Source organism: Microtus oregoni, unplaced genomic scaffold (assembly GCF_018167655.1).
Source record: "Microtus oregoni isolate MIOR12 unplaced genomic scaffold, Mior012 000022F_ref0000154, whole genome shotgun sequence".
Lineage (NCBI taxonomy): Eukaryota > Metazoa > Chordata > Mammalia > Rodentia > Cricetidae > Microtus > Microtus oregoni.
The window spans coordinates 7,670,205-7,685,325 of record NW_024543081.1 but is presented as its reverse complement, the minus strand read 5'-3'; the positions used below and the strand labels follow the sequence as shown (position 1 = coordinate 7,685,325).

Here is a 15,121-nt window from a genome sequence, read left to right as displayed (position 1 = left end):
ATACAGGCTCTCTCTACTGCACTGCCAGTGAAGAGGCAGAGAGGTGAGGGTAGCTCAGTGAGGAAGCACTGGGTGAGCCTGGCAAAGGCAGTAACTCATCACTCCTTGGTACCACTGGCTCCAACGACCTATCAGAAAACCGTCTGTGATGCAAGAGATGTGCAAATGTGTGAATGGGATGCATGAGATCACCCTGAAAAATGTTGGAGCACTCCAACCTAAGTTTCAAACAAGCCAAACAGTAACGAGGAAAAAGGAAGAAAACACACATGTGGCGTGATGCAATGGGACCTCAAGAGCCCTCTAGGCAGGGACCTGGTGTACGGTAGCATACAGGTTTAATATGGGGGGTATGGGGCCACAGTCTGAACTGATGGAGGCTCCCTCACTGCATCTGATGTAGCCCTTTGCCCTCAGCTCTGAAATGCCAGGGGGGAAAAGGGCCAAATTCCAAGCAGGATAGGGCAGGGCAGGGCAGGGCAGGGCAGGGCAGAGCTGCTGTCTATGGCAAGTTACACAGAGCGAGATGTTCCATGGTTACCTGCTCTGCTCTGCGACTTCAGTGAAGGGAAGCAGGTGTTGGAAAGGAACCCCACTGGAGCCATTAGCTGCACGTGATCTCTGCACTTCTTCCATACTGAAGGGCACAATGGCACTGCTGCCTGAGCTCCCCATATTTCCCCTCTGTGTTCCCACAGGGCAGGCATAGGAGGAGGTAGGTGAGTGGCAGATGCCTTTACAGGGATCCCAGGAAGCCCCTTTGTCTGCTCGGCAGCTGCCTGTGTGGCTCACAGACACACTCACCTGGAGATGGAGTCTGGAAGATGTGCCGGCTGTGGCTTCCATCAGCACACCGTCCTCCTTCCGGGTCCGGAACATGAGCCCCAGGTACCAAGGCACAGAGATGGTGATGTCGAGGTCACTCCAGGACACAACGCTCTCGCCACTGAAGCGCTGCGGATGTGGCATAGCTGCAGATACAGAGCAGGCCCTCAGGCACCTCCCGAAATCAGGCAGAGCATCCTCTCAGCTACCAGCCAGGTGAGAGTGGACAGATGCAGACGCAGAGAGCATCCTCTCAGCTACCAGCCAGGTGAGAGTGGACAGATGCAGACGCAGAGAGCATCCTCTCAGCTACCAGCCAGGTGAGAGTGGACAGATGCAGACGCAGAGAGCATCCTCTCAGCTACCAGCCAGGTGAGAATGGGCAGATGCAGACGCAGAGAGCATCCATCCTCTCAGCTACCAGCCAGGTGAGAGTGGACAGATGCAGACGCAGAGAGCATCCTCTCAGCTACCAGCCAGGTGAGAGTGGACAGATGCAGACGCAGAGAGCATCCTCTCAGCTACCAGCCAGGTGAGAATGGACAGATGCCAGCCTCAGACCTGTATCTGTGCTCAGTACTGTCCTAAGAGGCAGCAATGTATTCTGCAGATGCCTACCACGGCTTCTGTACAGCTCACTGGGCAAAGAAGCCCTGAGGGTTGCCAGACGCATCCAAAGTGAGCAAGGAGCACCCTAGATGGATGTATGACAATCACGGGCTGGTCCTGTGGTGCTTGGGACACGGATCAGGTTCAGGTTTCATTTGGATGGGTGGCACCATTCCCTGGGCAGGGGATCATGGGTGGCATGGTGAAGAGAGTGGGCTGGGGACTGGCGTGCATGCATTGCTCTGCTTTTGACTTATGGTGATGGAGTGATGTCATCAGTTCTCTCTCAAGCTCCGCTGTCGTGACATTCCCATCATAATACACTTACTATGGTCTGGAACTGTGAGCCAAATAAAGCCTGTATCTCTTAACTTTTTCTTGTCAGGATATTTTATGACAGAACAGGAAAGACACTAAGATACCCCGTGAACCCTGTAGCATCTCCGGGAGATGGACAGGAGGTTGTCCTTCATGCTATCACCAGGCCCAATCAGCAGCAGCTGTCAGGAGAGTGTGCCCCCACAGCCACCTTGTTCTTCTGACCCTCGTGGTCACCTGTCGTCCTAGACATCCTAGAGAGCTGGGCCCAGGCCCTGGACCTTTATCCCAGTCACCCGCAACTTCTTATAGCCTGTGTCCCCCTCCCAGATACACCACCGTGGTCTGGGGAAAGGGAAAGATTCTTACCTTGTTCGCAGTTCTTCCCACCGAAGCGGAGTGGACAGTCACACAGGTACGTGTTCCACCTGTTCACACAGGTGCCCCCGTTCTGGCATGAGATCCCATCACAGAAGTTCCTCTGAGAAGCACAGCCTGCAGGGCAGAGGGTATAGTCTAGACTTGAGTTCAAGACCACAAGGTGATTTCTGTTAAGGAACTGTGCCACTCCCCGCACTGATCCACATGAGTGTGCAATCAGTTAGAGACAGCCAGCCTAGAATCTGCTGGGCATGGTGAGAATGCCAGACTGGGGTGTGCGGAATTCTCTGCTCCACCCATATCTGAGACTCAGGGTTTCCATGCCATTCCAGGGTCTGATCTGATCACCTGGTATCCAGGTGAGCAGACAGCATCCCAACATCAGGAACACAGCAAACTGCAGGCTTGTGGTCATGGCCACCAAGCCAAGCTCTACACCCATTCCCAAGAGGTCCTTAAATGTCCAGTGGGCACCATGCTAGCCCTATACACCCAGGGGCTGTGCACACCTGCCCTGGTGCCATTGTTGGCAATGAATGCAGCCATGTCCACAATCCTGCCATCGACGGACAGGTTCCGCATGCATCCCACAAACTGCCGGCTATGCACGGGGAAGTCTTCTGGCAGGTTGGGGACACCACCCAGAAGCAGAGGTCCAGTCAGATCCAGTGACCTGGAAAGACAAAGACATTTTCTGTAATATGGGGCCTGGCACGGCTGTGCCATCACTGCGACTCTACTGCTAAGCCTTCCATCACAGAGCAGGTGCAAGCCCAAGGCAGATGCCTGACAGTCAGGACAGAAGTGGCCCTGCTTCAGGGTCACTAGTGGCTCCTCGCAGCTTCTCTGGGCCTCAACGTCCTTACACTTGCCATCACTTCAGACAAATCGGTGTTTGGGGACAACTAAGGACCACCTTGAGTTCCATGCTGCAGGAGAGGGAAGCATCCCACAGTTCCTTGGCTCTCTGGGGAGAAAGTATAATGAGAGCAGAACTCTGGCTCCAGCAGGGGGCAGCTGAGGTCCCAGGCAGGGCTCTAGACCCAAGACAGTAAAGAAAGTTAAGTGAGGACGTGTGACCTTCATCATGTTCCCCTGAACACGACTCTCAAAAGGGATAAAGACTCAGGGTCAAGGGCCTTCGTTGAGCCTGTAATCCTGGTCACAAGGATAACGAGGCTAGAGAACTAGAAGGAGGAGGAGAGCCTGGGCTACATAGGGAAACACTGTCTCAAAGCAAACATCAAACAGAAGATTTATTTGTGTGTATGGGTGTTTGATCTGTGTGTACATTTCGCACACCAGAAGAGGGTACCAGATCCTATGGTACTACAGTTGTAGACAGTAGTGAGCCTCCGTGTAGCTGTTGGGAATTGACCTCAGGACTTCCGGAAGAACAGCTGAGCCGCCTCTCCTGCCCTAAAACCCAATGTTCTATATTCCACCTGCAAACTATCATCTGGACACAGCAGGAGCAGGCTCTCACCTTTTGAGGTTGGTGATATCAAAAGAAAATAAAGCAAGGCTGGCCCTGCATATGGGTATTAGAATTTCTTTGTCCTGAGTTAAAAGAATCCCTGAGAGACCCCAAACCAGCAAGGACAACCAGCCACTTCCACCTCATGTAATTCCTTAGTTCAGGGACTGGCAACCCAAAGAGACAAGATGAAGACAGCAAGTTGCTCAGGTTGACTTCTGCATGGCGGCTCACTGCTTAAGTCCAGACTGGCCTTGAATTCATAGGTAGACCATCCTATACTGAATCTCAATTTATGTGCCTCATCCTCCCAAGTGCTAGGAGGTATGCCCTGCCGACCTGTCTTGATGGACGCGTCTGGGGACTTATTCTTGAGGGTTCTATGGTCTGAGAGAGAAGATGCTATTCACGGGAGACGGTCTGACACCAGCACAGACAGAGGGTACCAAGGTACTCTACGTTGGCCTGACAAGGGTGACTTGGAGGAGGGCCTGAGTAGTTGTGGATGCCCCATGCTTCCCCTCCAGGTGTCTCACTTCTTGGAGCCACTCTGAGTGCCCTGGGCAGCGCAGCTGTAGTTCCCAACGTAACTTCCAAAGTGCACGGCCACAGCAGCGTCACAGTCATCCACCGTTACCACGGCCACCTTCTCTCCCGACGGCCCATGCGGCAGGCCCAGGTGGCCGATGTTGGGCTGTGGGGGCGGAAAGAATAAAAGCAGTCAGCTCTGTCTGTCAGCATGCCCTGGTGGGTGTCCCAGCTCTGGACACTGCCTGCAGAGGTGGAAGGTGCGTGAAGGGTGAGGCACCTTAGCCCGCAACCTGCTACACGGGGTGCAGGGGATCGTCCCAGGACACAGGTCCTTCTCAGAACCTCAGAAGAGGAATGTATTGAAATCAAGGCTATGGCCTGAGTTAAGGCAAATCCAGGGTGAACTATGTGGGCCTGAGGCCAGATGACTGGGGTCTACCTATGTATCCAATACCCTGAAAGGGGATGCAGGACCCTTCCTAGAAAGCTGGCTTATAAATTTTTTTTTTTTTTGGTAGTGCTAGGAATGAAAATCCAGGGATACGAATAGCCACTCAACCACTGAACTAGTAAATCTACAGCCCCACAGCTAGTGGAGTCTAATTCTCTAGGTCGAGAGGTCTAAGCCACACAGCTGCTAGCCCTTCCTTACAGTGGCCTCCAGATACAACCTTGCCACTTTACAGGGCACTCTTTTTGTCCCTCACTGGCTCCTGTCCACCAAGACCCTGTATTCACGTTGCAGCTTCCTGGTCCAAATAGGGAGACCTGTTTCCCGGCCATCTAAGATGGAGCCTGACCATACAAATGGATATTCAAGTACTGAGTACCTGTGGTGGCCTCACCCCCAAGTTATCTCCATCCCTTCACTGACCTGAAGTTGCCTCTTCTAAGCTTCCAGGCCAGACCCACTCCTCAGGAACCTCTTGGCCTTGGCCCCTCTGCTGACCTCATATGCCAGCCTGGGCTCCCACCTCCTCAAGCCACCCAGCGATGGCTTCTTTTCCTGGCAGTCCTCAGTCTCTCAGGACACCAAGTGTCCACCCATATAACCTCTGACATCCTTCCTGCACTGTCCATGCTGGACAAAAGGTATGAAGACTCAGAGCTTTAGAAACAGGCAAACAGCCAGAGGACTGATGGGCTGCTGGATTTCCTTTCTGACCTGCACATCAGGGTACCAAAGCCTGTGTCCCTAGGTGCTGTGAGCATAACCCCAGAATGGTGTCGCTAGAGCTTCCAATTTGCACACACAAACACACTCACAACCACACATACCTCCTCCTACCACATGGAGGATGTATTGAGGAGCCTGGCAGCAGCCCTCCTCAATCCCTCAAAACAATAGGCCCAGACAGATATATTGGCACACCTACCGACCCAGAACTCAAGAGACTGAGGTAGGAGGAACACTTAAGCCTGGGAGGTTAGAGCCAGCCTGGGCAACATAGCAACACCACATCTTTAAAAAAAAAATCCATGGGCTCAGGGTCTCCTCTTGCTGAGGTTGGTTACATTAACATGGCAACCTTATGTTACTTTATACTACTGGCAATGGCTGTAAAAACAGAGACTATAATTAACTCATCCTTAATTCCTTTTACCAGGGAATGACTGTGCAGCTCGTTTAAAAGGAAACCTCACTATTCTCACAGGAAGCAGGCACCTGTTTGTTTAATGGGTCCATGGAGCTGGAAGGTAGGACACGGAGCCGCTGGCAACAGGAGCTCAGCCAAGTGTCTGAAGTGTGTGACCCAGGGTTCGTCTGCTCAGGCCACATACCCTGGAGTTGTACAGCGGGTGACTTGCCACAGCCACCTCCCTGGAGCCCTCCACTCCTCCTCCCCCAGCCATCTGCCCTGAACAAATGCTTGGCAGTACATCCTCTGGGCATGAGGTAGGATGTAAGATTAAAATACCTACTAGGTACTGTGTCTGCCATGCAAGCAAGAGGACCCGTGTGGCTGCAGGTGCCTATAGTTCCAGCACTGGGGAGGTAGAGACAAGTGGCTCCCCAAAGCTGGCCAATCAGCCTAGCTGATCCGTGGGCTCCAAGTTCAGTGCAAAAACTATGATGTGGGGAGCAACTGAGGAAGCTGCCCGTTGACCTCTGACCTCCAAACATGCAAATGCACCTGAATACATATATGAGCCCTCAAAATACAAATGAACACAGACACTCATATACATAGATACACGCACACTCATGTATGCACACACACACACACACACACACACACACACACACACACACCTATCCTGCTGATGTGAGAAGAATCATAGTGTCAACTATACATGAGTCTCCCACAAACCTTTCTTTGGGAACTCTGAGGGGAGTCAATTATCTTTAGGTCAATCTCTGATTATCTATTTCCTTAGAGAGTCCACCTCTGTGTTAAGTGGTAGGTAGAGAGTTATGGAAAATCATCTGTTTTCTCACTTGGGAGCAGCAGTCTGCTTTGGGAGATTGGTGAGGTGCCCATTAGGGGCGGTTAAGTGTTAGGTACCATGCTGAGAAAGAAGGACCATCCCCAGGCTGTCCGAACCCCATATCATCTGCAGAGCGTGTAATTTACATTTTTGGGAATGGGTGTGAGGCTTTCAGAGGGTGGATGTAAACAGCCTTTACACGCGGAGGCTTTAATGAAACTGAGCTGCTATTTACCAAATTGCGATTGCTCCACAGTACGGTTTGTAATCAACAGCTCAGCACCACGGGGTTCAAGCACAGACAGGGAGGAAGAGAATACTGGAGTGGAAAACCTGGGGCGGGTGTGTGGGGGGAGACAGACGCCCAGCTTTGTATCCACAGTGGCTCCTGCTGATAAGCAAGAGCCACTACTGACAGGCTGACACCTAGCTCCACGCTGAGGGATCAGAGGTGGTAGCAAGGCCCTGGGGTGACTGCTGCTGGTCGTCACCCCCAAACAGGTGCTCTGGCCTTGCAGATGAAAGAGAAGGCGTGTGTAGATAGAGGGCCAGGCACTTGTGGGTCAAACAGGATCAGGAGGAGGAGAGACAGGAGGCAGAGGCTTGGGGTGAGGGGCTCCTGAAGGTGCGGGGGCTGGAGCAGCCAGAAGCTAGCAACCTCAGCGGGCGGTTGGCTCCTGGCTGTCCAACAATGGACTCACTGCCCACTAGGGGAGGGGAACTCACGGACAAGGTTAAAGAAAAGCGAGGAAAATCAGGCATGGTGGTGCACACCTTTAACCCCTGCACTTAGGAAACAGAGACAGGCAGGTCTATATAATGAGTTCCAGGACAGTCAGGCCTCTGTAGAGAGACCCTGTCTGACATAAAGGGAGGTGGGCAGAAAAATAATACAAAGGTGACCAGGACGCATACAGGGGTTTCATCAGAGCCAAATGCTGGTCACCACAGGGCCCACCATGCCACGCCCAGGGACATGTTCAAAGGAATACAGAGACTCAAGACCAAATACACCACACACACACACACACACACACACACACACACACACACAAAGGAGCTCACACATGTTCACAACAGTACTCCTTGTGATTCCCCAGTGAGAACAGAAGCAACCCAAATGCCCCTCCAGAGAGGGACAGGGACAAACGCTGGTCCATTCATGATATGAGGGACTGGGGCCCTGCTATACACCACAGCTTTGGTGAGCTCTGAGGCATGGCACCGAGGACTTATACTACATGAGGCCATGCAGCCCAGATGCCCAGCACACACACGTCACAAAGATGCTGGCTGGTGGCGGTGGAGGCTGGGAAAGTGTTGGGGTGACTGCTGAGAGCAACGGAATATCATTGTCAGATTCGGAGAACATTCTAGATTAGACAACATGTTACACGACTGCACCGTGTATGTTCTGAAAGTTGTTTCTTTGGGCCGTATAATTTTCAACCGGTGCTCATCAGCTGTCCACAGCGCTCTCTCAGGACCACCGCTGGGAAAGTCTACCTACATCCATCACTAGACCCCGTGCTGCTGTGGTGGGTGGTAAGACACAACAAGGAAGATGGCACTTGTTGGTAAGGGCTGAGGAGCTACACGGGCACACTGTTGGTTGGCTGCTCTGGTCAAAGAAAGGCATGGGGTTGGGCTTGGTGGCAGAGCCTCACCTAGCACGCAAGAGCACCTGGGTTCCCTCTCCAGCCTTACTACAACAAAAATAAGCCTTCTTTTTAAAAGGGGGACTTGGCTATACTCAGGGGTAAAGGCACATGCCATCAAGTGAGGTCATGAGTTTGATCCCTGAGCCCACATGGAGAAAGAAGAGAATGAGTTTCTCATGCCACACATACCCATATACATACACATATACACGTAAAACATAATTGGAGCCTGGGGATGCAGCTCAGTTGATAGAGTGCTTCCTAGTATACACAAAGCCTGTGTTCAATCCCTAGCGCCCCATGAATCCAAGCATGGTGATGCACATCTGTAACCCCAGGCCTAGGGAAGTCAAGGTCGTCTTTAGCTGCATGGCAAATCTGAGGCTAGCCTGGGATACATGCAACCCTGTCTCAAAAAGAAAATTTTAAATTAAAAAAGAAAGATAGCCAGGCGGTGGTGGCGCACACTTTTAATTCTACCACTGGGAAGGCAGAAGCAGGTGGATCTCTGTGAGTTCAAGGCTAGCTTGTCTACAGAGAGTTCCAGGAAGGAAGGAATGAAAGAAGGAAGGAAGGAAGGAAGGAAAAGGAAGGAAGGAAGAAAGAAAGAGAAAGGAAGGAAGAAAGGAAGAAACAAATGAACCTTAGGAGTCATCTTCAGGATGGAAAGCTTAGCAGTGACCATGCCAGGTCGCTTGGGCAAAAGTGGTAAAATACACATAGACCAGAGGTGACTCCCACACGGCCGAGCAATATAGAATGCCTGTAGCAGAGTCTCTAGCATCATCAGTATCTACAACTGTCTACACCATTTGGAAATCTATAGCCTCAGTGTCCCACCTTGGCCACACAGGCTGTACCAAGCAACCAACCCCCACCCCCAGTGCAGGTGGAAATGGCCAGTGGGCGGAGCTACCACAGTAACTCCCTCTCCACTCAAGAAACTCAAGGGCTACAGTGCACTTCAAAGTGAGGCCCCAAAAGGCCGGCTCTACCAATCTGAGCAGATCTGGATTCCTGATGCCAAGCCATCACAGGGCCTGCCCCCTGTCATTTTCCCCCAGCGAACTTTCTTCCCAGTGTACGGCCCCTCCCTGATGGCTTCCACTTAGATGCCTAAAGTATCTGCAGAGCGCTTTTGTGTGCACACAAAAGCCTTTGGTCCTCTGAAGTACTCACATTTCTGCAGTCTTTTAACCTGCTGCAGACAATTCCTTGTTGGGAGGCCGATGGGGGTTTGGTTTCAACGTGGGGGCGGGCAGAGAGGGGTGCCTATGAAACCAGATGCAGTAGGGTGAGGCTCAGGAGGTGAATGGATTCACACTTGGTGTCAGAAATGGCCAACCAACATTCATATCAAAGAATTCACAGATGGCTGGAGCCCGGGAACGCCTGCGGGAGCTGAAGTGTGGTGCCGCCATTTCTCCGACAGCAGCCCTGAGGCCACCCTGCTGTGTCTGCCACAGGCAGGTAGTTAACAGGCAGGTAGTTATTGACCACTTCAGATTGCCTTCTCCAGCTGTTGATCCCTAGCATGTGCTTGGGAATGTCTCCCGGTCACAAAGCTGTGTTTGCTGCTCTTGCGCTTCACATTACAGACTAAGGCATAAGTTGAGTTGTCCTGGTCTTAGAGACCTGGGCATCAGTGCACCTGGAGAGTGTCCCCTGGGCTTTCTCTCCTTTGCTAGCGCATATCTGAGATATCTGAGACCAGATATCTGGGAGCAGGCTTGTAGCAGCAAATTGCACAAGTTGCATGGAGTAAGCACAGGAGTAGACTGGGAGAAGACCAGACAGATGGAGGATACAGGAAAAGGCAGCCATTCCACGGGACAGGACACGCCCTATGACAAGCTGCCTCACTCCTAGAGGACTTTCCATAACAGAGCAATGGAACACACAAAGGGCCCAGGGCAAGACTGGGAGCTGTGGAGTTTCCACGCATGTGGCTCTCTACCATCTGACCAGCCTATGTTTAGGAAAGGAAGCCAGGAACCTTATCTCTCAGCTCTGCCACCTGTCAGAGGACAAGGTGTGTCCTTGTACCTGCTGCATGTCCCCGTTATTACCACTGCAGCTCTACAGAGGGCGGCCCCAGCCACCTCTCCCACAGGGCTCACTGGCCACTCCAGACCTCTTGGGCTGGTTTCTGTTACCTACTAAGCTTGGCTTCAAGGGAAGCATTTAACATTCCAAAGGTGGAGATGAAGGACAGATAACCGGGATCTCAGACGTCACCCGTCACCCGGTGACCCACTGAGAGCTGGCGGAATGTGCCTGTATGGAAGTGTCGCTACTCGATATTTAAGGAATAGCCGTGTTGGCCAGACAGGAGCTCACTGCACTGGCAGGAAACACAGCCGGAAAGAAACAACTGATTCACACTCCAGGCTCGGGCTTGCGGACAATGAGAGCTTTTATGGTAACCGAACCCCTGAGGTGCGCTCCCATAGGCTCATATGAAACCCCACACCCACCCCCTTTGTTGGCAAGAGGGCCTTGTGCAGTGGGAGAGTAAAGAAAGTAAGCTCACTTTGCTGCACCTTGGTCAGAACAGGCCTAGGTATACTTTACAAAGCTCAAAGCTCACTGAACTTCATGAATTTTTTTTTTTTAGCTTGCATAGTCTTCAAACCTGCAGATTTGTTTAAAAAAGAAAAGAAAAAAAAAGAGCCAAAATGGTTCATTTGTCACTGAGCCAGAAGGTCGATGCTCAACCCATAACTGAGCCAGGTGTGTACAAGAAGATACACAGCAGAACGCCAAAGAATCCCAGAGCCACCTAAATTCACATCCTCGCCCACACACACCTACCTCGCTTGCTGTTTGTACAGAGAATGGCTACAGGGCCACTGGCAGCACGTGTACTCAATGCGGCCTTGAGATTTCAGACCTCCAGGGACCTGGGGGACCCTTGCTGGGTGTGGGGGTGCACACCTGTAATCTCAGTTCGTGGGAGGCAGAGGCAGGCAGATCTCCGTGAGTTTGAGAACAGCCTGGTCTACAGAGTGAGTTTCAGGATAGCCAGAGCTCCATGGTGAGACCCTGTCTCAAAAAAACAAAGGGAGGAGGAGGAGGAGAAGGAGGAAGAGGAAGAAGAAGAGTAAGAGAAAGAAGAAGAAGAGGAGGAGGAAGAGGAAGAGGAAGAGGAAGAGGAAGAAGAAGAAGAAGAAGAAGAAGAAGAAGAAGAAGAAGAAGAAGAAGAAGAAGAAGAAAGTAGTAGTAGCAGCAGCAGCAGCAGCAGTAGTAGTAGTCCTGAGGAGGAACTTGCCCAAGTGTCTGAGAAAGGGCCCTTGGATTTTTCTGGAATAGTAGAAACCCACCCCTATCTTGAGAGGAGTGGAGGTGGGGCTTACAACCCACCTCTTCTAGAGATGGGGTTTCACATGCAGCACAGATAAGAGGTTTTAAATCATGTGAACAAGCCAGAGTGAATCCAGCCAGGGCCAGGCAATTCCTAAGAAGACCCATTATCCAGAGGTGAGCCTGAGGTCACCCCACCCCACTCAGAGAGAGGTGTGAGTTCAGAGAAGGGTGGTACCTTTCTGATGGCGCCCCTCCCCTTTTTCCATAATAGTGGCTCTAGTTTTTAACCAGAAACAGTCAGCCTGAACATATATAGCAACCCTTTCTCTACACCTCTTCTCAGCAGATAAATGGAGACAAGGGAAACACGGCAACCCAAACTGACATGAATCATGTCAATTTGATTTACTGTTTATCCTTTGAAAACACTATTCTGCAGCGCTTTGGAGACTTTTATGTGTACAGGTGTTTTGCCTGCACGTGCATGTGCACCACTTGACGTGCTGTGTCTGGAAGAACAAGGAGATGACGAACCTCCTGGAACTGGAGTTCCAGATGCTTGTGGGATGCCATGTGCGCGCTGGGAACCAAACCCATGTCACCCAGGGCTCTTAACCCCTGAGCCGTCTCACCAGCCCCGGGATCTCCCAGTTCCTGCACACTGCCTGGTGTTCTTTTTTACCGAGATCACATCTGCACAGCGCCCGCTCTTCTAACAGCTAATGCAGTTTGGCTGATCACACATGTGCTCCCCAATTATGGGGTGTTCATAAGAAGACCCTAGGCATGACAGGCTGGGAGAGAAATACCGATTTAGTCCATGTTTCAAAGGAAAGATGCACAAAAACTCCAGCATGCTCCTCTGTTCCCCTGAAGGAACTTAACCAACAGAACCTCTCACTGAAAATACCAGTTTAACCAGAAAGAAAGAGCTAACCGCCTTTCGCAGCCCCACTGTGAAGGTCTGCAGAGGGTTCTCTGGGGCCACAGACCCTGTCCTCCTCCTCAGGCTTCTCACCACAGCGCTTGCTCCTCCAGGATGAAGGCCACACAGCTCCACCATCAGCTTCCCTAGGCCTGTACACCTCCCTCCCTGCTGCCCCACACTGGCTGGCCCTTTGTTCCTCCTGGATCAGTCTGTTGGTGTGCTCCACCTGTTTCCTCTAGGGACCAGACAAGAAGCCAACCTGGCAACTCTGAAGTCCCCCCACGGACGGACCAGCAGACCTGGGACAGGTCCCACAAGATTCCCAGCACTCTGTGGTCTCTGTGCAGAGATACTTTGCCAGGCTGACCTGACATGTCCAGGATGGGAACAAAACAAAGCCAAGCCGTGCCTTAAAGAAGCTGGCACTCAGGGAGAGCAGGGCAGATATAACAGTCACAGCCGGCAGTCAGTTCCACACCCTCGCTGCAGGGTCAGATAGACGCCCAAGTCTCCGAGCGCATCTTCTTAACAACCAAAAAATAACCAAACGGAGGTGGTGTGAGCGGAACAGGCCGAGTGTGCTCAGGACTGACACAGCCAGAGAAAGGTCTGCAGAGGGACTTCCCTCTACTGCTGGATCCATTGAAGTTAAGGCCACCATCAGGACAAGGCTTGAGTCTCTCAAAGCGTGGCTCACCCCCCTCCCCATCATCTTGCACCTCTCTTCAGGTCCCCATCTCACAGCCACCCTCAGTAGCCCGAGGTCACTCCACATTTTCTTGCCAGAAGCCAGGACTAGAGAGGCCACTGATGATGACTCTTACAATGCCACAGAGACCCAACAAAGAGAGTGACTTGCCTTGACAGGTCACTTTCAGGGTCCCCTTTGTTCCCTTGTAGACTGGAGTACTGTGACCTCAGGCTGCTGCCCCCAATCAGTGTGTTAAATTATTCCCAGCCTGACAGGTCTTCTCAGGCTCCCAGTGATCTGTCCCTGCACCTCGGAGGCAGAATCACATAGAAACACCAGGGCCATCCACAGACAGATACTGTAATCTCTGCTAATATTCCCTGGTGTGTGGCCCACCCAACCCACCCACGGAGGCTTAAGGATATAAGGGAGACTGGTTTGTTTCCTCCCTAAAACACCCTCTGGCAAGAGAAGGAAACAGCCCAGCAAAGGCCTAATCCTGAGCTCAGGGCTCTGTTTGCTCACTGGGAGGAGGAGGGAGCTGTTGAAAGGACCCAGCCCTAGAAAGAGAAGCATAGATTCCAGTAATACATCTCTGCTTGTTAATCTTCTGGCATGGGGCCCTCTTTCCTCTGGGCCATTTGGGGTAGCCTTCTGCAATGGTGTGCTTCTCTGAGATGGCTCACAGGACAGAGAATTCACAACGGGGCTAAGAGGTCAAATCTGGGTCCCAGTCAACCACGGCAGACAGATGCAGAGGCTTCTAGTGGGCAAACCAAGGCTGGTTCAACCTCTTCTACCCCCCCCCCCCCCCCCGCCCCACTCAGGAGCAAGCTTGCAGTCTGGAGGTATGCCTTTCTTGACATAATTAAGAAAGGAAATACAAACTGTGCTTCCCTGACAGCCCAAGGCTTCCTATGGTTCATTCTGACAGGCCTGTCCATTCCGGAAGCACAAGCCACTGGGAGTGTCCACCCAGGGTATGAAAGTCTAGGAGGCAGGAGGAACATACAAGGGAAGCCACAGGATCAAGATGCGTGCAGCAAGGTGACAAGGTGAATGTCCCTAGATGTTCTTTCAGGGAGCAGAGGCCAGCAAGGCCATCATCCCTTTGTGGGATTATCTGTTTGTCTTTCTACTCAAAAGCTCATGCCTTTAATCCCAGGACTTGGGAGGCAGAAGCAGGTGGATTTCTCTGAGTTTAAGGCTAGCCTGGTCTACAGAGTGAGTTCTAGGACAGCCAGGGCAGTTACACAGAGAAACCCTATCTCAAAAAAACAAGAAACAAGCAAAGGAAGGAAGGAAGGAAGGAGAAGAAGAAGCAGAGAGAGGAAGGGAGGGAGGGAGGGAGGGAAGGAAAGTAGCATTTGGAGCACAAAACCATAGACACTTTGTCCTTGAGCCAAGTGTGTTCCATTTCCTCCGAGCTCTGCTGCCTGTATCTGTCATCATCTGGCCTGCTATCCAGACAGCAGAGACAGCAATCAAAGTGTCTGAGCATCTCAGGTGACCGTGCCCCTCTCTACAGGGACACAGAGAAGCAATCCCAAACTCCAGAGGTTTCTAGTGCCCTAGTCACAGGAGCTCAGCCCTCACCTGTGTGCCCAGAGGTCACAACTATCCTTTTACCATAACAAGGATGGATGGTTGCAGGATGCCCTTTCTCTGGGGTAAAAACAGGGTGGGAATCACTGATCTACAATGCAGAACATGGTGCAGGGAAAGACCATGGGAGAACACAGGAGTGACACCCCCCAAAGAATAGAGCCGGGCGGTGGTGGCGCACGCCTTTAATCCCAGCACTTGGGAGGCAGAGGCAGGCAGATCTCTGTGAGTTCGAGACCAGCCTGGTCTACAAGAGCTAGTTCCAGTACAGGCTCCAAAACCACAGAGAAACCCTGTCTCGAAAAAACAAAAAAAAAAAACAAACAAAAAAAAAAAAAAGAATAGATGAGACAATGAGA

The 15,121-nt window shown here is 51.8% G+C and overlaps 1 protein-coding gene across 2 annotated transcripts in view; it reads right to left on the bottom strand.

The window, feature by feature from the left end:
• Celsr1 (cadherin EGF LAG seven-pass G-type receptor 1) overlaps nt 1-15,121 on the bottom strand; it is a 134,530-nt gene that overhangs the window by 37,773 nt on the left and 81,636 nt on the right. For both annotated transcript variants that reach the window (XM_041672251.1, XM_041672252.1), the window contains exons 6-9: nt 4,147-4,304; nt 2,643-2,806; nt 2,122-2,247; nt 805-971 (exon numbers count right to left, since the gene is read on the bottom strand). In XM_041672251.1, the coding sequence (XP_041528185.1) occupies nt 805-971; nt 2,122-2,247; nt 2,643-2,806; nt 4,147-4,304 (615 nt within the window). The remainder of the gene's footprint in view (nt 1-804; nt 972-2,121; nt 2,248-2,642; nt 2,807-4,146; nt 4,305-15,121) is intronic.